General features: G+C 55.5%; 2 protein-coding genes across 2 annotated transcripts in view; both read left to right on the plus strand.

The window, feature by feature from the left end:
• The window catches only part of NCSTN (nicastrin), a 43,574-nt gene extending 21,810 nt beyond the window's left edge, over positions 1-21,764 (plus strand). Inside the window, exons 9-14 of the mRNA XM_048288427.1 lie at positions 4,351-4,572; positions 6,213-6,308; positions 8,781-8,868; positions 10,021-10,172; positions 16,761-16,979; positions 21,451-21,764. Of these exons, the coding sequence (XP_048144384.1) occupies positions 4,351-4,572; positions 6,213-6,308; positions 8,781-8,868; positions 10,021-10,172; positions 16,761-16,979; positions 21,451-21,573 (900 nt within the window). The 3' untranslated portion in view covers positions 21,574-21,764. The remainder of the gene's footprint in view (positions 1-4,350; positions 4,573-6,212; positions 6,309-8,780; positions 8,869-10,020; positions 10,173-16,760; positions 16,980-21,450) is intronic.
• LOC125318177 (uncharacterized PE-PGRS family protein PE_PGRS20-like) lies at positions 6,316-8,774 on the plus strand. Its single transcript, XM_048288659.1, has 2 exons — positions 6,316-7,292; positions 7,328-8,774. Exons 1-2 carry the CDS (start codon positions 6,328-6,330, stop codon positions 7,617-7,619), a joined length of 1,257 nt encoding a protein of 418 aa, XP_048144616.1. The 5' UTR covers positions 6,316-6,327; the 3' UTR covers positions 7,620-8,774.
• Positions 21,765-22,139: the final 375 nt, after the last annotated feature.

The raw sequence follows: 22,139 nt of genomic DNA on the forward strand, positions 1-22,139 counted from the left end.
GGGAATGCTGGGAATTCTGTAATGGGTAAAAACTGGGAATGCTGGGAATGCTGCAATGGGTAAAAAAAACGGGAATTCCAGGAGTTCTGGGAGTGCTGGGAATGCTGGGAATTCTGTAATGGGTAGAAAAAGGGGAATTCCAGGAGTTCTGGGAATGCTGGGAATTCCATAACAGGTAAAAAAACGGGAATTCTGGGATTGCTGGGAGTGCTGGGAGTTCTGTAATGGGTAAAAACTGGGAATGCTGGAATGCTGCAACAGGTAAAAAAACAGGAATTCCGGGAGTGCTGGGAATGCTGGGAATGCTGGGAATTCCGCAACGGGTAAAAAAACGGGAATTCTGGGAGTGCTGGGAATTCTGTAATGGGTAAAAACTGGGAATGCTGGGAATGCTGCAACAGGTAAAAAAACGGGAATTCCAGGAGTTCTGGGAGTGCTGGGAATGCTGGGAATTCTGGGAATTCCGCAACGGGTAAAAAAATGGGAATTCTGGGAGTGCTGGGAATTCTGGGAATTCTGTAACGGGTAAAAAAACTGGGAGCGCTGGGAATGCTGGGAGTGCTGGGAATTCTGCAACGGGTAAAAAAATGGGAATGCTAGGAGTTTTGGGAATGCTGGGAATTCCATAACAGGTAAAAAAACGGGAATTCCGGGAGTTCTGGGAATGCTGGGAATGCTGGGAATTCCGCAACGGGTAAAAAAATGGCAATTCCGGGAGTTTTGGGAGTGCTGGGAGTGCTGGGAATTCTGCAACGGGTAAAAAAACTGGGAATGCTGGGAGTGCTGGGAATTCTGGGAATTCTGCAACGGGTAAGAAAACTGGGAGTGCTGGGAATGCTGGGAGTGCTGGGAATTCTGCGACGGGTAAAAAAATGGGAATTCTGGGAGTTCTGGGAATTCCGCAACAGGTAAAAAACCCTGGGAATTCCAGGAATTCTGGGAATTCTGCAATGGGCACAAACCAGGAATTCTGGGTATTTCCCAATGGGTAAAAACCGGGAATTCCCAACGGGTAAAAAAATGGGAATTCTGGGAATTCCGCAATGGGTAAACCCTGGGAATTCTAGGAATTCCTTAATGGGTAAGAACCAGGAATTCTGGGAATTCTGGGAATTCTGCAACGGGTAAAAACCGGGAATTCTGGGAATTCTGGGTACTTCCCAATGGGTAAAAACCGGGAATTCGCAACAGGTAAAAAATGGGAATTCTGGGAATTCTGCAGTGGGCAAAAACCAGGAATTCTGGGAATTCCACAATGAGTAAACCCTGGGAATTCCCGGAATTCCAGGAATTCTGCAACAGGTAAAAAATGGGAATTCCGGGAATTCCCCAACTGGTAAAAACCCGGGAATTCCGGGAATTCCAGGAATTCTGCAACAGGTAAACCCTGGGAATTCCGGGAATTGCGCGCCGGGTAAACACCGGAAATTCTGGGAATTCTGGGAATTGCGGCTTCACCGCGGGACTCCCCAGCCCAAAACAGCCGGGGATTTCCAGCGGGGGTTCGGCTTCCCCGTGGAATTCCATCCCAGAATTCCGGGATTTTTAACAGCATCTCACCCTCCCCATGGAATTCCATCCCAGAATTCCGGGATTTTTAAGGGGATTTCGGCTTCCCTGTGGAATCCCATCCCAGAATTCCAGGATTTTTAACAGCATCTCACCCTCCCCATGGAATCCCATCCCAGAAAACCCCAGGATGATCCCGGATTCCGTTCCCCAGGAGCCGCTGAACCTTTCCCTGACACAATTCCATGGATTTCCCCCAAATTCCGGGGATTCCCAGCAGCATTTCACCCTTCCCCATGGAATTCCATCCCAAAATTCCGGGATTTTTAAGAGGATTTCACCCTTTCTGAAGGAATTCCATCCCCGAATTCCGGGATTTTTAACAGGATCTCACCTTTTCCAGTGGAATTCCGTCCCAGAATTCCGGGATTTTAACAGGATCTCACCCTTCCCATGGAATCCCATCCCAGAATTCCAGGATTTTACCAGGATTTCACCCTTCCCAGTGGAATTCCATCCCAGAATTCCGGGATTTTTAACAGCATCTCACCCTTCCCATGGAATTCCATCACAGAATTCCAGGATTTTTAACAGGATCTCACCCTTTCTGAAGGAATTCCATCCTGAAATTCCAGGATTTTTAACAGCATCTCACCCTCCCTGTGGAATTCCATCCCCGAATTCCGGGATTTTTAACAGGATCTCACCCTTTCTGAAGGAATCCCATCCCAAAATTCCGGGATTTTTAACAGTTTCAGCCTTCCCATGGAATTCCATCCCAGAATTCCGGCATTTTACCAGGATTTCGCCCTTTCTGAAGGAATCCCATCCCAGAATTCCAGGATTTTTAAGGGGATTTCAGCTTCCCTGTGGATTTTAATCCCAAAAATCCAGGGATTGCCAGCAGGATTTTGGCTTCCCCGTGGAATCCCATCCCAGAATTCCGGCATTTTACCAGGATTTCACCCTTTCTGAAGGAATTTCATCCCAGAATTCCAGGATTTTTAACAGAGTTTCACCCTTCCCATGGAATCCCATCCCAGAATTCCAGGATTTTACCAGGATTTCACCCTTCCCAGTGGAATTCCATCCCAAAATTCCGGGATTTTTAACAGGATCTCACCCTTTCTGAAGGAATCCCATCCCAGAATTCCAGGATTTTTAACAGTTTCACCCTTCCCATGGAATCCCAACCCAGAATTCCAGGATTTTTAACAGGATCTCACCCTTTCTGAAGGAATTTCATCCCAGAATTCCGGGATTTTTAAGGGGATCTCACCCTCCCCATGGAATTCCATCCCAGAATTCCAGGATTTTACCAGGATTTCACCCTTCCCATGGAATCCCATCCCAGAATTCCGGCATTTTTAAGGGAATTGCAGCCCCCCCAATGCAATCCCATCCCGAATCCCCTTGCCCAAACCTCCCCCCCCGGCCCCAATTCCAGGGATTTCCCAGGCGAACTCCGGGATTTTTCCCGGCCTCTCCCCCGCCCCGTTCCCGTGGGAAGGCCGAGAATGCTCGGAGGAGCGCGAGGGAATCGCTCGGACAGGCGAGAGAATTCCGGCTTTTTTTGGGAAGCGATTCCAGGCCCGGAGCCCGGCAGGCGCCGGAGCCGCAGCTGCGATTCCAGAGGCTGCTCCCGGCGCTTTCCCGCCTTTTTTTTGGGATCGTTCCAATTCCAGGGGTTTTTATTTTTGCCTGACCCCGCCTGACCCCGATCCGGCTTTTCCGCGGGAATTCTCGGATCCGGAGCGGGAATGGGGGAGGGATCGGCCTTTCCCGGATTGCCGGAGTTCTCAGAGTTGCTGGAATTGTTCCATTCCCAGCCTGGAATGTTGGGATCTCAATGATGCCGATCCGTGGGCAGGGACGTTCCCGGGATCCTGGGGTGCTTCCAGGGATGGGAAATCCGTGGAAAATCCATGGGAAAACCATGGAAAATCCAAGGAAAACTGATGGAAAACCATGGAAAATCCATGGAAAATGCATGGAAAATCCATGGAAATCCATGGAAAATCCATGGAAAACCCAAGGAAAAGCCATGGGAAATCCATGGAAAACCATGGAAAATCCATGGAAAATCCATGAAAAACCCATGGAAAATCCATGGGAAATCCATGGAAAAGCCATGGAAAACCATGAAAAAATCTATGCAAAATCCGTGGAGAACCCATGGAAAATCCATGGAGAATCCATGGGAAATCCATGGAGAAAATCCATGGAAAACCCATGGAAAATCCATGGAAAATCCATGGAATTCCCCGGGCCAGCCTCTCCCCGCTCTCTCCGGGAATTCTTTCCCGATTTCCTGCCCAGAATTCCCATTTTTCCGCCTCAATCCCTTCCCCTTTTCCTGCTGCTCCCACTCCCCATGGAATTCCCACCTCCGGCTTCCCTGGATCCCCTGAAAATCCTGGAATGTGCCCTGGGATCTCCCCTTTCCCGGCTTTTCTCATTTCCTGGGAATCTCGGCAGGGGAGGAGCTTCCCTGAATCCCAAATCCCGGCTCTGGGATCCCTTTGGGATCATCCCAGCTTTCCTGGGAATGTCGGGGGCCTCGGGAATCTGGGAATCCCAGCTGGAATCGCCTTGGAATTCTGGCTGGGATCAGCCGTTAATGAGCAATTAATCATTAATTAATGACCATTCCCAAATCCCAGCAATCCCAAATCCCAGCTCTTGCCTTGGATCCTTCCAATCCCGCCGGGAATTTTCCTTCCCACGTTTTCCCATGGAATGGGCTCCGGAATTCCAACCAGAGCCAGGAAAAATCCCTGGAATTCCAAGCGGAGAAGCTTTGGAAGAGCCAATTCCAACCCATCCTCGGGAATTCCTCAGGAATTCTTCGGGAATTCCTCGGGAATGGGCAGCGCTCGGAGCCCTTTTCCAGCGGGGATTTTTTCCCTCTGGGCTGGAATTCCCGGCATTCCCAGATTTTGCCCTGGTTTCGTTCCCAGGTATTTCCAGAGCATCTACGACACCGCCGAGAACATCGGGATCCGTTATCCCGAGGGATTGACGCCCGAGGAGCAGCTGGAATTCGTCACCGACACGGCCAAGGTGGCCGGGAGCCGGGAATTCCTGGGATTCGGGAATTCCTGGGATTCGGGAGCCGGGAATTCCTGGGATTGGGGAGCTGGGAATTCCTGGGATTCAGGAGCCGGGAATTCCTCGGATTGGGGAGCCGGGAATTCCTGGGATTCGGGAGCCGGGAATTCCTCGGATTGGGGAGCCGGGAATTCCTGGGATTCGGGAATTCCTGGGATTCGGGAGCCGGGAATTCCTGGGATTGGGGAGCCGGGAATTCCTGGGATTCTGGATCTGGGAATTCCTGGGATTGGGGATCTGGGAATTCCTGGGATTCGGGATCTGAGAATTCCTGGGATTCGGGATCCTGGAATTCCTGGGATTTGGGAGCTGGGAATTCCTGGGATTCTGGATCTGGGAATTCCTGGGATTCGGGATCCTGGAATTCCTGGGATTCAGGAGCCGGGAATGATCCGGCTCTTTTCCCGCTCTTTTCCTGGGAAGGGCCGGGGCTGATCCTGCCCTTTTCCTGCTCTTTTCCCGGGAATGATCCGGGTCTTTTCCTGGGAATGGCTGGGAATGATCCGGGAATGATCCCGGCTCTTTTCTCGCTGTTTCCCGGGAATGGCCGGGGCTGATCCCGGCTCTTTTCCCGCCCTTTTCCCACTCTTCTCCCGCCCTTTTCCCGCTGTTTCCCAGGAATGTTCGGGGCTGACCCCGCCCTTTTCCCGCCGTTTCCTGGGAATGTTCGGGGCTGATCCCGCTCTTTTCCCACCCTTTTCCCGGGAATGGCCGGGGCTGATCCCGCCCTTTTCCCACCCTTTTCCCGCTGTTTCCCGGGAATGTTCGGGGCTGATCCCGGCTCTTTTCCCGCCCTTTTCCCACCCTTTTCCCGGGAATGTTCGGGGCTGATCCCATTTCCCACCCTTTTCCCGGGAATGTCCGGGGCTGACCCCGCCCTTTTCCCGCTGTTTCCTGGGAATGTTCGGGGCTGATCCCGCTCTTTTCCCACCCTTTTCCCAGGAATGGCCGGGGCTGATCCCGCCCTTTTCCCACCCTTTTCTCGCTGTTTCCCGGGAATGGCCGGGGCTGATCCCGGCTCTTTTCCCACCCTTTTCCCACCCTTTTCCCGGGAATGGCCGGGGCTGATCCCGGCTCTTTTCCCGCCCTTTTCCCACTCTTCTCCCGCCCTTTTCCCGCTGTTTCCCAGGAATGTTCGGGGCTGACCCCGCCCTTTTCCCGCCATTTCCTGGGAATGTTCGGGGCTGATCCCGCTCTTTTCCCACCCTTTTCCCGGGAATGGCCGGGGCTGGTCCCGCCCTTTTCCCACCCTTTTCCCACCCTTTTCCCGGGAATGGCCGGGGCTGATCCCATTTCCCACCCTTTTCCCAGGAATGTTCGGGGCTGACCCCGCCCTTTTCCCGCCGTTTCCCGGGAATGTTCGGGGCTGATCCCGGCTCTTTTCCCGCCCGTTTCCCGGGAATGTCCGGGGCTGACCCCGCCCTTTTCCCGCCGTTTCCCGGGAATGGCCGGGGCTGATCCCTTTTCCCACCCTTTTCCCGCTGTTTCCCGGGAATGTTCGGGGCTGATCCCGGCTCTTTTCCCGCCCGTTTCCCGCCGTTTCCCGGGAATGTCGGGGGCTGAGCCCGCCCTTTCCCCGCTGTTCCCCGCAGGCGCTGGCGCAGGTGGCCACGCTGCTCGCCCGGACGCTGTTCACGCTCGCCGGGGGAGCCGAGGGCACCGAGAGCATCCGGGCGGATCCCAGAACGGTGGGAACGGAGACCGGGAATGCTGGGAACGGAGACTGGGAGTGCTGGGAATGGAGACTGGGAATGCTGGGAATGGACACTGGGAATGCTGGGAATGGAGACTGGGAGTGCTGGGAATGGAGACTGGGAACGGAGACCGGGAATGCTGGGAACGGAGACGGGGAGTGCTGGGAATGGAGACTGGGAATGCTGGGAATGCTGGGAATGGAGACTGGGAGTGCTGGGAACGGAGACTGGGAGTGCTGGGAATGGAGACTGGGAACGGAGCCTGGGAATGCTGGGAATGGAGACTGGGAGTGCTGGGAATGCTGGGAACGGAGACTGGGAATGCCGGGAACGGAGACTGGGAGTGCTGGGAATGGAGACTGGGAACGGAGACCGGGAATGCTGGGAACGGAGACTGGGAGTGCTGGGAATGGAGACTGGGAACGGAGCCTGGGAATGCTGGGAATGGAGACTGGGAGTGCTGGGAATGCTGGGAACGGAGACTGGGAATGCTGGGAACGGAGACTGGGAGTGCTGGGAATGGAGACTGGGAACGGAGACCGGGAATGCTGGGAACGGAGACTGGGAGTGCTGGGAATGGAGACTGGGAATGCTGGGAATGCTGGGAATGGAGACTGGGAGTGCTGGGAACGGAGCCTGGGAATGCTGGGAATGGAGACTGGGAACGGAGCCTGGGAATGCTGGGAATGGAGACTGGGAGTGCTGGGAATGGAGACTGGGAACGGAGACTGGGAATGCCGGGAATGCTGGGAATGGAGATTGGGAATGCTGGGAATGGAGACTGGGAATGCTGGGAATGGAGACTGGGAATGGACACTGGGAATACTGGGAAGGGACGCTGGAAATGCTGGGAATGGATACTGGGAGTGCTGGGAATGGAGACTGGAAATGCTGGGAATGGACACTGGGAATGCTGGGAATGGAGACTGGAAATGCTGGGAATGGAGACTGGAAATACTGGGAATGGACACTGGAAATGCTGGGGTGGGACACTGGGAATGCCGAGAACAGAGACTGGGAATGCTGGGAAGGGACACCGGGAATGCTGGGAATGGAGACTGGGAATGCTGGGAATACTGGGAATGGACACTGAAAATACTGGGAATACTGGAAATGGAGACTGGGAATACTGGGAATAGTGGGAATGCCGGGAACGGACACCGGGAATCCCAGGAATGGATACTGGGAATACCGGGAATGGAGACTGGGAATGCCAGGAATGGACACTGGGAATGCCGGGAATGGAGACTGGGAATGGAGACTGGGAATGCTGGGAACGGACACTGGGAGTGCTGGGAATACTGAGAAGGGACACTGGGAATGGATGCTGGAAATGCTGGGAATGGACACTGAGAATACTGGGAATGGAGACTGGGAATGCCGGGAACACAGACTGGGAATACTGGGAATGGACACTGGGAGTGCTGGGAATGGACACTGGGAATGCCAGGAACGGAGACTGGGAATGCTGGGAATGGAGACTGGGAATACCGGGAATGCTGGGAACGGACACTGGGAATGCTGGGAATGGACACTGGGAGTGCTGGGAATGGACACTGGGAATGCCAGGAACGGAGACTGGGAATGCCGGGAATGGAGACTGGGAATGCTGGGAATGGAGACTGGGAATAGTGGGAATGCTGGGAACAGACACCGGGAATCCCAGGAATGGATACTGGGAATACTGGGAATGGAGACTGGGAATGCCAGGAATGGACACTGGGAATGCTGCGGTGAGACACTGGAAATGCCGGGAACAGAAACTGGGAATGCTGGGAAGGGACACCGGGAATGCTGGGAATGGAGACTGGGAATGCCAGGAAGGGACACTGGAAATGCTGGGAACGGACACTGGGAATACTGGGAATGGAGACTGGGAATGGCGGGAATGGAGAATGGGAATACCGGGAATACCAGGAACGGAGATTGGGAATGCTGGGAATGGAGACTGGGAATGCCGGGAATGGACACTGGAAATGCCAGGAACGGACACTGGGAATGGACACTGGGAATGCTGGGAAGGGACACTGGGAATACTGGGAATGGAGACTGGGAATACTGGGAATGCCGGGAACAGAGACTGGGAATGCTGGGAAGGGACACTGGGAATACTGGGAATGGAGACTGGGAATGCTGGGAATGCCGGGAACAGAGACTGGGAATGCTGGGAAGGGACACTAGGAATACTGGGAATGGAGACTGGGAATACTGGGAATGCCGGGAACAGAGACTGGGAATGCTGGGAAGGGACACTGGGAATGCTGGGAATGGACACTGGGAATGCTGGGAATGCTGGGAATACCAGGAACAGAGACTGGGAATACCAGGAATGGAGACTGGGAATGCTGGGAATGCTGGGGCTGCAATTCCCGCTTGTGCTGGGATCTCCCGTTTCCCTGGAGTCCCCGAGCTGGAATCCCTGGACTCAGAATTCCCAATTTTCCCGGAATTCCCGCTTTTTCCCAGGTCACGCGGCTGCTCTACGGATTCCTGATCAACTCCAACAATTCCTGGTTCCAGTCCCTCATCAAACCCGACCTCAGGGGGATCCTGGGTGAGGAAACCCCGGGAGAGCCGGGAAGGAAATCCCGGATTTCCCCTTTTTCCCGCTGGAATCCCGGATTTCCCTTTTCCCACTGGAATCCCGGATTTCCCTTTGTCCCAGCTGGAATCCCGGATTTCCCTTTGTCCCACTGGAATCCCGGATTTCCCTTTTCCAGCTGGAATCCCGGATTTCCCTTTGTCCCACTGGAATCCCGGATTTCCCTTTTCCAGCTGGAATCCCGGATTTCCCTTTGTCCCACTGGAATCGCGGATTTCCCTTTGTCCCACTGGAATCCCGGATTTCCCTTTGTCCCACTGGAATCCTGGATTTCCCTTTTCCAGCTGGAATCCCGGATTTCCCTTTGTCCCACTGGAATCCCGGATTTCCCTTTTCCAACTGGAATCCCGGATTTCCCTTTGTCCCACTGGAATCCTGGATTTCCCTTTTCCAGCTGGAATCCCGGATTTCCCTTTGTCCCACTGGAATCGCGGATTTCCCTTTTCCAGCTGGAATCCCGGATTTCCCTTTGTCCCAGCTGGAATCCTGGATTTCCCTTTTCCCGCTGGAATCCCGGATTTCCCAGCTGCCGTTCCCCTTTTCCCACCTAGAATTCCCATTTTTCCAGCTCTCATTCCCATTTTTCCCACCTCAACTCCCCCATTTCCCATCCCTAACCCCCATCCCACAGAATTCCCGTTCCCAATCCCACTTTTCCCGCTTTTCCAGGCACTTGTCCAGCCCGGCTGTGATTCCCTAACCCCAATCCCACGGAATTCCCATTCCCAATCCCATTTTTCCCACCTGAACTCTCCCTTTTCCCATCCCTAACCCCTCTCCCACAGAATTCCCGTTCCCAATCCCGCTTTTCCCGCTTTTCCAGGCCCTTTCCCGCAGCCTTCTGTGTCCAGCCTGGCCCAGCTGTGATTCCCTAACCCCCATCCCACGGAATTCCCGTTCCCAATCCCACTTTTCCCTCTTTTCCAGGCCCAGCTGTGATTCCCTAACCCCAATCCCACAGAATTCCCGTTCCCAATCCCGCTTTTCCGGCTTTTCCAGGCCCGTTCCCGCAGCCTTCCGTGGCCGTGTCCATCCTGGCTGTGATTCCCTAACCCCTTTCCCACAGAATTCCCGTTCCCAATCCCGCTTTTCCGGCTTTTCCAGGCCCGTTCCCGCAGCACTACGTGGCCGTGTCCAGCCCTGCCAACACCACCCAGCTGGTGCAGCTGGTGCTGGGCAACCTGACGGGCACCAGGGTGAGCCTGTCCCGCGAGGAATGCCAGAATCCCGGGAAAGCGCCCGGCGCCCAGCCCCAGGTGAGGCCCCGGCAGCCGCCGGGGCGGGAAAGGCGGGAAAAGTGGGAAAAGGTGGGAAGAGTGGGAAAAACAGGAAAAACGGGAAAAGTGGGAAGAGCGGGAATAGCAGGAGAAGTGGGAAAAGTGGGAAAAACAGGAAAAGCAGGAGGAGCGGGAAAAGTGGGAAGAGTGGGAAAAACAGGAAGAGTGGGAAAAGCGGGGAAAGTGGGAAAAACGGGAAAAGCAGGAGGAGCAGGAAAAGTGGGAATAGTGGGAAAAAGTGGGAAGAGCAGGAGGAGGGGGAAGAGCAGGAGGAGGGGGAAGAGCAGGAAAAGTGGGGAAAGTGGGAAAAGCAGGAGGAGTGGGAAGAGCGGGAGGAGTGGGAAAAGTGGGAAGAGCGGGGAAAGTGAGAAAAGTGGGAAAAGTGGGAAAAACGGGAAAGGCAGGAAAAGTGGGAAAGGTGGGAAAAGTGGGAAAAACGGGAAAGGCAGGAAAAGTGGGAAAGGTGGGAAAAGTGGGAAAAACGGGAAAGGCAGGAAAGGTGGGAAGAGCGGGAAAAGTGGGAAGAGTGGGAAAAACGGGAAGAGTGGGGAAAGTGGGAAGAGTGGGAAGAACAGGAAAAGTGGGAAGACCAGGAAAAGCGGGAAAAACGGGAAAGGCAGGAGGAGCAGGAAAAGAGGGAAAAGCGGGGAAAGTGGGAAAACCGGGAAAAGCAGGAGGAGCAGGAAAAGTGGGAATAGTGGGAAAAGTGGGAAGAGCAGGAGGAGGGGGAAGAGCAGGAAAAGTGGGAAAAGCAGGAGGAGTGGGAAGAGCGGGAGGAGTGGGAAAAGTGGGAAGAGCGGGGAAAGTGAGAAAAGTGGGAAATACGGGAAAAGTGAGAAAAATGGGAAAAGTGGGAAAAACAGGAAAGGCAGGAAAAGCGGGAAAGGTGGGAAAAGTGGGAAGAGCGGGAAGAGTGGGGAAAGTGGGAATAACGGGAAAAGTGGGAAAAGCGGGAAAAGTGGGGAAAAATGGGAAGAGTGGGAAAAGCGGGAAAGGTGGGGAAAGTGGGAAGAGAGGGAAGAGTGGGAAAAACGGGAAGAGTGGGGAAAGTGGGAAGAGTGGGAAGAACAGGAAAAGTGGGAAAAGCGGGGAAAGTGGGAAAAGCAGGAGGAGGGGGAAGAGCGGGAGGAGTGGGAAAAGTGGGAAGAGCGGGAAAAGTGAGAAAAATGGGAAAAGTGGGAAAAACGGGAAAGGCAGGAAAGGTGGGAAAGGTGGGAAAAGTGGGAAAAACGGGAAAGGCAGGAAAGGTGGGAAGAGCGGGAAAAGTGGGATGAGTGGGAAAAACGGGAAGAGTGGGAAGAACAGGAAAAGTGGGAAGACCGGGAAAAGCAGGAAAAGCGGGAAAAACAGGAAAGGCAGGAGGAGCGGGAAAAGTGGGAAAAGCAGGAAAGGTGGGGAAAGTGGAAAAAGCGGGATAAGTGGGGAAAGTGGGAAAAGTGGGAAGAGTGGGAAGAACAGGAAGAGCGGGAAAAGTGGGAAAAGTGGGAAAAGCGGGAAAAGCGGGAATTGCGGGAATTGCGGGAATTGCCTCCTCAGAGGGACAACGGGGAGGGAAGCGGGAGCTGGGATGTGCCGGGAATGGAGCCTGGATTGCGGCCGGGATTCCCGGTTTTCCTGCTGGCATTCCCGGTTTTCCTGCTGGCATTCCTGGTTTTCCTGCCTGTAATGCCTGCCTGTAATTCCCATTGTCCCAGCTCTAATTCCCATTTTCCCACTCTCATTCCCATTTTTCCAGCTCTAATTCCCATTTTTCCGGCTCTCATTCCCATTTTTCCGGCTCTAACTCCCATTTTTCCCGCTCTAATTCCCATTTTTCTGGCTCTCATTCCCATTTTTCCAGCTCTCATTCCCATTTTTCCCACTCTAATTCCCATTTTTCCCACTCTCATTCCCATTTTCCCACTCTCATTCCCATTTTTCCGGCTCTCATTCCCGTTTTTCCCAGCTCTACGAGTACTGGTGGGTGCAGGGCCCGCTGGATCCCATTTTTCCCACTCTAATTCCCGTTTTTCCAGCTCTCATTCCCATTTTTCCGGCTCTCATTCCCGTTTTTCCCAGCTCTACGAGTACTGGTGGGTGCAGGGCCCGCTGGATCCCATTTTTCCCACTCTAATTCCCATTTTTCCGGCTCTCATTCCCATTTTTCCGGCTCTCATTCCCGTTTTTTCCGGCTCTCATTCCCATTTTTCCGGCTCTCATTCCCGTTTTTCCCAGCTCTACGAGTACTGGTGGGTGCAGGGCCCGCTGGATCCCATTTTTCCCACTCTAATTCCCATTTTTCCGGCTCTCATTCCCATTTTTCCGGCTCTCATTCCCGTTTTTCCCAGCTCTACGAGTACTGGTGGGTGCAGGGCCCGCTGGATCCCATTTTTCCAGCTCTAATTCCCATTTTTCCCACTCTAATTCCCATTTTCCCAGCTCTACGAGTACTGGTGGGTGCAGGGCTCCCTGGATCCCATTTTTCCCGCTCTAATTCCCATTTTTCCGGCTCTCATTCCCATTTTTCCGGCTCTCATTCCCGTTTTTCCCAGCTCTACGAGTACTGGTGGGTGCAGGGCTCCCTGGATCCCATTTTTCCCGCTCTAATTCCCATTTTTCCGGCTCTCATTCCCATTTTTCCGGCTCTCATTCCCATTTTCCCAGCTCTACGAGTACTGGTGGGTGCAGGGCCCGCTGGATCCCATTTTTCCCGCTCTAATTCCCATTTTCCCACTCTCATTCCCATTTTTCCGGCTCTCATTCCCATTTTCCCAGCTCTACGAGTACTGGTGGGTGCAGGGCCCGCTGGATCCCATTTTTCCCGCTCTAATTCCCATTTTTCCGGCTCTCATTCCCATTTTTCCGGCTCTCATTCCCATTTTCCCAGCTCTACGAGTACTGGTGGGTGCAGGGCTCCCTGGATCCCATTTTTCCCACTCTCATTCCCATTTTTCCGGCTCTCATTCCCGTTTTTCCGGCTCTCATTCCCGTTTTTTCCCAGCTCTACGAGTACTGGTGGGTGCAGGGCTCCCTGGATCCCATTTTTCCGGCTCTCATTCCCATTTTTCCGGCTCTCATTCCCGTTTTTCCCAGCTCTACGAGTACTGGTGGGTGCAGGGCCCGCTGGATCCCATTTTTCCCGCTCTAATTCCCATTTTTCCGGCTCTCATTCCCATTTTTCCGGCTCTCATTCCCGTTTTTCCCAGCTCTACGAGTACTGGTGGGTGCAGGGCTCCCTGGATCCCATTTTTCCCGCTCTAATTCCCATTTTCCCACTCTCATTCCCATTTTTCCGGCTCTCATTCCCATTTTCCCAGCTCTACGAGTACTGGTGGGTGCAGGGCTCCCTGGATCCCATTTTTCCAGCTCTAATTCCCATTTTTCCGGCTCTCATTCCCATTTTCCCAGCTCTACGAGTACTGGTGGGTGCAGGGCCCGCTGGATCCCATTTTTCCAGCTCTAATTCCCATTTTTCCCACTCTAATTCCCATTTTCCCAGCTCTACGAGTACTGGTGGGTGCAGGGCCTGCCGGATCCCATTTTTCCCGCTCTAATTCCCATTTTTCCGGCTCTCATTCCCATTTTTCCGGCTCTCATTCCCATTTTCCCAGCTCTACGAGTACTGGTGGGTGCAGGGCTCCCTGGATCCCATTTTTCCCACTCTAATTCCCATTTTTCCAGCTCTAATTCCCATTTTTCCGGCTCTCATTCCCATTTTCCCAGCTCTACGAGTACTGGTGGGTGCAGGGCCCGCTGGATCCCATTTTTCCCACTCTAATTCCCATTTTTCCGGCTCTCATTCCCATTTTTCCGGCTCTCATTCCCGTTTTTCCCAGCTCTACGAGTACTGGTGGGTGCAGGGCCCGCTGGATCCCATTTTTCCAGCTCTAATTCCCATTTTTCCCACTCTAATTCCCATTTTCCCAGCTCTACGAGTACTGGTGGGTGCAGGGCCTGCCGGATCCCATTTTTCCCGCTCTAATTCCCATTTTTCCGGCTCTCATTCCCATTTTTCCGGCTCTCATTCCCATTTTCCCAGCTCTACGAGTACTGGTGGGTGCAGGGCTCCCTGGATCCCATTTTTCCCACTCTAATTCCCATTTTTCCAGCTCTAATTCCCATTTTTCCGGCTCTCATTCCCATTTTCCCAGCTCTACGAGTACTGGTGGGTGCAGGGCCCGCTGGATCCCATTTTTCCCACTCTAATTCCCATTTTTCCGGCTCTCATTCCCATTTTTCCGGCTCTCATTCCCGTTTTTCCCAGCTCTACGAGTACTGGTGGGTGCAGGGCCCGCTGGATCCCATTTTTCCAGCTCTAATTCCCATTTTTCCCACTCTAATTCCCATTTTCCCAGCTCTACGAGTACTGGTGGGTGCAGGGCCCGCTGGATCCCATTTTTCCCACTCTAATTCCCATTTTTCCGGCTCTCATTCCCATTTTTCCGGCTCTCATTCCCGTTTTTCCCAGCTCTACGAGTACTGGTGGGTGCAGGGCTCCCTGGATCCCATTTTTCCCACTCTAATTCCCGTTTTTCCGGCTCTCATTCCCATTTTCCCAGCTCTACGAGTACTGGTGGGTGCAGGGCCCGCTGGATCCCATTTTTCCCGCTCTAATTCCCATTTTTCCGGCTCTCATTCCCATTTTTCCGGCTCTCATTCCCATTTTCCCAGCTCTACGAGTACTGGTGGGTGCAGGGCTCCCTGGATCCCATTTTTCCCACTCTAATTCCCGTTTTTCCGGCTCTCATTCCCATTTTTCCGGCTCTACGAGTACTGGTGGGTGCAGGGCCCGCTGGATCCCATTTTTCCCACTCTAATTCCCATTTTTCCGGCTCTCATTCCCATTTTTCCGGCTCTCATTCCCGTTTTTCCCAGCTCTACGAGTACTGGTGGGTGCAGGGCCCGCTGGATCCCATTTTTCCCACTCTAATTCCCATTTTTCCGGCTCTCATTCCCATTTTTCCGGCTCTCATTCCCGTTTTTCCCAGCTCTACGAGTACTGGTGGGTGCAGGGCCCGCTGGATCCCATTTTTCCAGCTCTAATTCCCATTTTTCCCACTCTAATTCCCATTTTCCCAGCTCTACGAGTACTGGTGGGTGCAGGGCCCGCTGGATCCCATTTTTCCCACTCTAATTCCCATTTTTCCGGCTCTCATTCCCATTTTTCCGGCTCTCATTCCCATTTTTCCGGCTCTCATTCCCGTTTTTCCGGCTCTCATTCCCATTTTTCCGGCTCTCATTCCCATTTTCCCAGCTCTACGAGTACTGGTGGGTGCAGGGCCCGCTGGATCCCATTTTTCCCACTCTAATTCCCATTTTCCCACTCTCATTCCCATTTTTCCGGCTCTCATTCCCGTTTTTCCCAGCTCTACGAGTACTGGTGGGTGCAGGGCCCGCTGGATCCCATTTTTCCAGCTCTAATTCCCATTTTTCCCACTCTAATTCCCATTTTCCCAGCTCTACGAGTACTGGTGGGTGCAGGGCCCGCTGGATCCCATTTTTCCCACTCTAATTCCCATTTTTCCGGCTCTCATTCCCGTTTTTCCCAGCTCTACGAGTACTGGTGGGTGCAGGGCTCCCTGGATCCCATTTTTCCGGCTCTCATTCCCATTTTTCCGGCTCTCATTCCCATTTTCCCAGCTCTACGAGTACTGGTGGGTGCAGGGCCCGCTGGATCCCATTTTTCCCACTCTAATTCCCATTTTCCCACTCTCATTCCCATTTTTCCGGCTCTCATTCCCGTTTTTCCCAGCTCTACGAGTACTGGTGGGTGCAGGGCCCGCTGGATCCCATTTTTCCAGCTCTAATTCCCATTTTTCCCACTCTAATTCCCATTTTCCCAGCTCTACGAGTACTGGTGGGTGCAGGGCCCGCTGGATCCCATTTTTCCCACTCTAATTCCCATTTTTCCGGCTCTCATTCCCGTTTTTCCCAGCTCTACGAGTACTGGTGGGTGCAGGGCCCGCTGGATCCCATTTTTCCGGCTCTCATTCCCATTTTTCCGGCTCTCATTCCCATTTTCCCAGCTCTACGAGTACTGGTGGGTGCAGGGCCCGCTGGATCCCATTTTTCCCACTCTAATTCCCATTTTCCCACTCTCATTCCCATTTTTCCGGCTCTCATTCCCGTTTTTCCCAGCTCTACGAGTACTGGTGGGTGCAGGGCTCCCTGGATCCCATTTTTCCCGCTCTAATTCCCGTTTTTCCGGCTCTCATTCCCATTTTTCCGGCTCTCATTCCCGTTTTTCCCAGCTCTACGAGTACTGGTGGGTGCAGGGCCCGCCGGATCCCATTTTTCCGGCTCTCATTCCCATTTTCCCACTCTCATTCCCGTTTTTCCGGCTCTCATTCCCGTTTTTCCCAGCTCTACGAGTACTGGTGGGTGCAGGGCCCGCTGGATCCCATTTTTCCAGCTCTAATTCCCGTTTTTCCCACTCTAATTCCCATTTTCCCAGCTCTATGAGTACTGGTGGGTGCAGGGCTCCCTGGATCCCATTTTTCCCACTCTAATTCCCGTTTTTCCGGCTCTCATTCCCATTTTTCCGGCTCTCATTCCCGTTTTTCCGGCTCTCATTCCCGTTTTTCCCAGCTCTACGAGTACTGGTGGGTGCAGGGCCCGCTGGATCCCGCCGGCAATTCCTCCTCGCGCCTTCCCGGCTGCGTCCGCTCCGGCTCCCGCCTGGCGCCCGCGCTCTCGCCGGCCTTCGAGCTGCGCCGCTGGGATTCCCGGGAATATTCCACGTGGACCGAGAGCCGCTGGAAGGACATCCGGGCTCGCATCTTCCTGGTGGCCAGCAGGGAGCTCGAGGTGAGGCCGGCCACGGGGCACGGAGAGGGGAGCCCGGGAATGGGGCAGGGAATGGGACTGGGAACAGCGGGAGTGGGACTGGGAACAGCGGGAGTGGGACTGGGAACACTGGGAATGGGATACTGGGAATGGGCCAGCGGGAATGGGACTGGGAACACTGGGAATGGGATACTGGGAACACTGGGAATGGGATACTGGGAATGGGCCAGCGGGAATGGGACTGGGAACACTGGGAATGGGATACTGGGAACACTGGGAATGGGGGACAGGGAATGGGGCACTGGGAATGGGACTGGGAACACTGGGAGTGGGACTGGGAACAGCGGGAATGGGATACTGGGAACACTGGGAGTGGGATACTGGGAATGGGGGACAGGGAATGGGGCACTGGGAATGGGACTGGGAACACTGGGAGTGGGATACTGGGAATGGGGGACAGGGAATGGGGCACTGGGAATGGTACTGGGAACACTGGGAGTGGGACTGGGAACAGCGGGAATGGGATACTGGGAACACTGGGAGTGGGATACTGGGAATGGGGGACAGGGAATGGGGCACTGGGAATGGGACTGGGAACACTGGGAGTGGGACAGCGGGAATGGGACTGGGAACACTGGGAGTGGGACTGGGAACACTGGGAGTGGGGGACAGGGAATGGGACTGGGAACAGCGGGAGTGGGACTGGGAACACTGGGAGTGGGACAGGGAATGGGACACTGGGAATGGGACAGTGGGAATGGTACTGGGAACACTGGGAATGGGACACTGGGAATGGGACAGTGGGAATGGGATCCTGGGAATGGGACACTGGGAATGGGACAGCGGGAATGGGACTGGGAACACTGGGAGTGGGACTGGGAACAGCGGGAATGGGACTGGGAACACTGGGAGTGGGATACTGGGAATGGGGGACAGGGAATGGGGCACTGGGAATGGGACTGGGAACACTGGGAGTGGGACTGGGAACAGCGGGAATGGGATACTGGGAACACTGGGAGTGGGACAGGGAATGGGGGACAGGGAATGGGGCACTGGGAATGGGACAGTGGGAATGGGCCAGCAGGAATGGGACTGGGAACACTGGGAATGGGGGACAGAGAATGGGACACTGGGAATGGGACTGGGAACATTGGGAGTGGGACAGCGGGAATGGGACTGGGAACACTGGGAGTGGGACTGGGAATGGGACACTGGGAATGGGACAGTGGGAATGGGCCAGCAGGAATGGGACTGGGAACACTGGGAATGGGGGACAGAGAATGGGACACTGGGAATGGGACTGGGAACATTGGGAGTGGGACAGCGGGAATGGGACTGGGAACACTGGGAGTGGGACTGGGAACACTGGGAGTGGGGGACAGGGAATGGGACTGGGAACAGTGGGAGTGGGACTGGGAACACTGGGAGTGGGACAGGGAATGGGACACTGGGAATGGGCCAGTGGGAATGGGACAGTGGGAATGGGATCCTGGGAATGGGACACTGGGAATGGGACAGCGGGAATGGGACTGGGAACACTGGGAGTGGGACTGGGAACAGCGGGAATGGGACTGGGAACACTGGGAGTGGGATACTGGGAATGGGGGACAGGGAATGGGGCACTGGGAATGGGACTGGGAACACTGGGAGTGGGACTGGGAACAGCGGGAATGGGATACTGGGAACACTGGGAGTGGGACAGGGAATGGGACACTGGGAATGGGACAGTGGGAATGGGCCAGCAGGAATGGGACTGGGAACACTGGGAATGGGGGACAGAGAATGGGACACTGGGAATGGGACTGGGAACACTGGGAATGGGGGACAGAGAATGGGACACTGGGAATGGGACTGGGAACATTGGGAGTGGGACAGCGGGAATGGGACTGGGAACACTGGGAGTGGGACTGGGAACACTGGGAGTGGGGGACAGGGAATGGGACTGGGAACAGCGGGAATGGGACTGGGAACACTGGGAGTGGGACTGGGAACACTGGGAGTGGGGGACAGGGAATGGGACTGGGAACAGCGGGAGTGGGACTGGGAACACTGGGAGTGGGACAGGGAATGGGACACTGGGAATGGGACAGTGGGAATGGTACTGGGAACACTGGGAATGGGACACTGGGAATGGGACAGTGGGAATGGGATCCTGGGAATGGGACACTGGGAATGGGACAGCGGGAATGGGACTGGGAACACTGGGAGTGGGACTGGGAACAGCGGGAATGGGACTGGGAACACTGGGAGTGGGATACTGGGAATGGGGGACAGGGAATGGGGCACTGGGAATGGGACTGGGAACACTGGGAGTGGGACTGGGAACAGCGGGAATGGGATACTGGGAACACTGGGAGTGGGACAGGGAATGGGACACTGGGAATGGGACAGTGGGAATGGGCCAGCGGGAATGGGACTGGGAACACTGGGAATGGGGGACAGAGAATGGGACACTGGGAATGGGACTGGGAACACTGGGAGTGGGACAGCGGGAATGGGACTGGGAACACTGGGAGTGGGACTGGGAACACTGGGAGTGGGGGACAGGGAATGGGACTGGGAACAGCGGGAATGGGACTAGGAACACTGGGAGTGGGACAGCGGGAATGGGACTGGGAATGGGACTGGGAACACTGGGAATGGGACACTGGGAATGGGCCAGTGGGAATGGGACAGGGAACACTGGGAATGGGGGACAGAGAATGGGACAGTGGGAACAGCGGGAATGGGGCACTGGGAGTGGGACTGGGAACACTGGGAGTGGGGCACTGGGAATGGGACCCCAGGAATGGGACAGGGAGGGAGCCTGGAGCGATCCCAATCCCCAATCCCCAAACCCCCCAACCCTCGATACCGATCCCGATCCCGTTCCCAATCCGATCCCTCTCCTGACCGATCCCGATCCCGCTTCCATTCCCGATCCCAATCCCGATCCCTCTCCTGATCCCTCTCCTGACCGATCCCGATCCCATTCCCGATCCCGATCCCGCTCCCTCTCCTGACCGATCCCGTTCCCGATCCCACTCCCGATCCCGATCCCGCTCCCTCTCCTGACCGATCCCGTTCCCGATCCCACTCCCGATCCCGATCCCTCTCCCTCTCCTGACCGATCCCATTCCCGATCCCTCTCCTGACCGTTCCCGCTCCCGTTCCCTCTCCCTCTCCTGACCGATCCCATTCCCGATCCCGATCCCGATCCCTCTCCTGACCGATCCCATTCCCGATCCCAATCCCGATCCCGTTCCCATTCCCGTTCCCGTTCCCGATCCCTCTCCTGACCGTTCCCGTTCCCGTTCCCTCTCCCTCTCCTGACCGATCCCATTCCCGTTCCCGTTCCCTCTCCTGACCGTTCCCGTTCCCTCTCCTGGCCGATCCCATTCCCGATCCCGCTCCCGCTCCCTCTCCTGACCGATCCCGATCCCGCTCCCACTCCCTCTCCTGACCAATCCCATTCCCGATCCCGCTCCCGCTCCCTCTCCTGACCGATCCCACTCCCGTTCCCATTCCCTCTCCCTCTCCTGACCGATCCCATTCCCGTTCCCATTCCCGTTCCCGTTCCCGATCCCTCTCCTGACCGTTCCCGTTCCCGCTCCCGCTCCCTCTCCTGACCGATCCCATTCCCGTTCCCATTCCCGTTCCCGTTCCCGATCCCTCTCCTGACCGTTCCCGTTCCCGCTCCCGCTCCCTCTCCTGACCGATCCCATTCCCGATCCCATTCCCGATCCCATTCCCGTTCCCGTTCCCGATCCCTCTCCTGACCGTTCCCGTTCCCGCTCCCGCTCCCTCTCCTGACCGATCCCATTCCCGATCCCATTCCCGATCCCATTCCCGTTCCCGTTCCCGATCCCTCTCCTGACCGTTCCCGTTCCCGCTCCCGCTCCCTCTCCTGACCGATCCCATTCCCGATCCCATTCCCGATCCCATTCCCGTTCCCGTTCCCGATCCCTCTCCTGACCGTTCCCGTTCCCGCTCCCGCTCCCTCTCCTGACCGATCCCATTCCCGATCCCATTCCCGATCCCATTCCCGTTCCCGTTCCCGATCCCTCTCCTGACCGTTCCCGTTCCCGCTCCCGCTCCCTCTCCTGACCGATCCCATTCCCGATCCCATTCCCGATCCCATTCCCGTTCCCGTACCCGATCCCTCTCCTGACCGTTCCCGTTCCCGCTCCCGCTCCCTCTCCTGACCAATCCCATTCCCAATCCCATTCCCGATCCCGCTCCCTCTCCCTCTCCTGGCCGATCCCATTCCCGATCCCGCTCCCTCTCCCTCTCCTGACCGATCCCATTCCCGATCCCGCTCCCTCTCCCTCTCCTGGCCGATCCCATTCCCGATCCCGCTCCCTCTCCCTCTCCTGACCGATCCCATTCCCGATCCCGCTCCCTCTCCCTCTCCTGGCCGATCCCATTCCCGATCCCGCTCCCTCTCCCTCTCCTGACCGATCCCAATCCCGATCCCGCTCCCTCTCCTGACCGCTCCCGCTCCCGCTCCCAGCTGCTGACGCTGGCCCTGGGCGTGGCCGTGCTGCTCCTGTCCCTGCTCTGCACCTTCCTCATCAACGCCAAGGCCGCGCTGCTCTTCGGAATTCCGGCCGATCCCGGCTCCGCCGGCTACTGAGGATCCGCGAGACGCTCGTGGGGAGCGCCTGGAAAAGCCGGGATCCCCCCGGCTCCCGCCGGGAATTCCGCCCGGAGCTCCCGAGCCCTGGGAATGCCGGAGGCGTTCCCGGGAAATGGCGTCCTGGGGGAGGGGGAAATTCCCGGAATTCTGGATGGATCCGGAGCCCTGAGGGGGAAATTCCCAGAATTCCCAGTTGGATCCAGCGCCCTGAGGGGGAAATTCCCGAAATCCCTGGTTCCCTGAGTGAGAAATTCCCGGAATTCCCAGTTGGATCCAGCACCCTGAGGGGGAAATTTCCGGAATTCCCAGTTGGATCCAGTGCCCTGAGGGGGAAATTCCCGGAATTCCTGGTTCCCTAAGGGGGAAATTCCCAGAATTCCGGGTTGGATCCGCTGCCCTGAGTGGGAAATTCCCAAAATTCCTGGTTCCCTGAGGGGGAAATTCCCAGAATTCCCAGTTGGATCCGGCGCCCTGAGTGGGAAATTCCCGGAATTCCTGCCTGGATTCGATGCCTCGAGTGAGAAATTCCCGGAATTTCTGTTTCTCTGAGCGGCAAATTCCCA

This window comes from Corvus hawaiiensis, chromosome 29 (assembly GCF_020740725.1).
Source record: "Corvus hawaiiensis isolate bCorHaw1 chromosome 29, bCorHaw1.pri.cur, whole genome shotgun sequence".
NCBI lineage: Eukaryota > Metazoa > Chordata > Aves > Passeriformes > Corvidae > Corvus > Corvus hawaiiensis.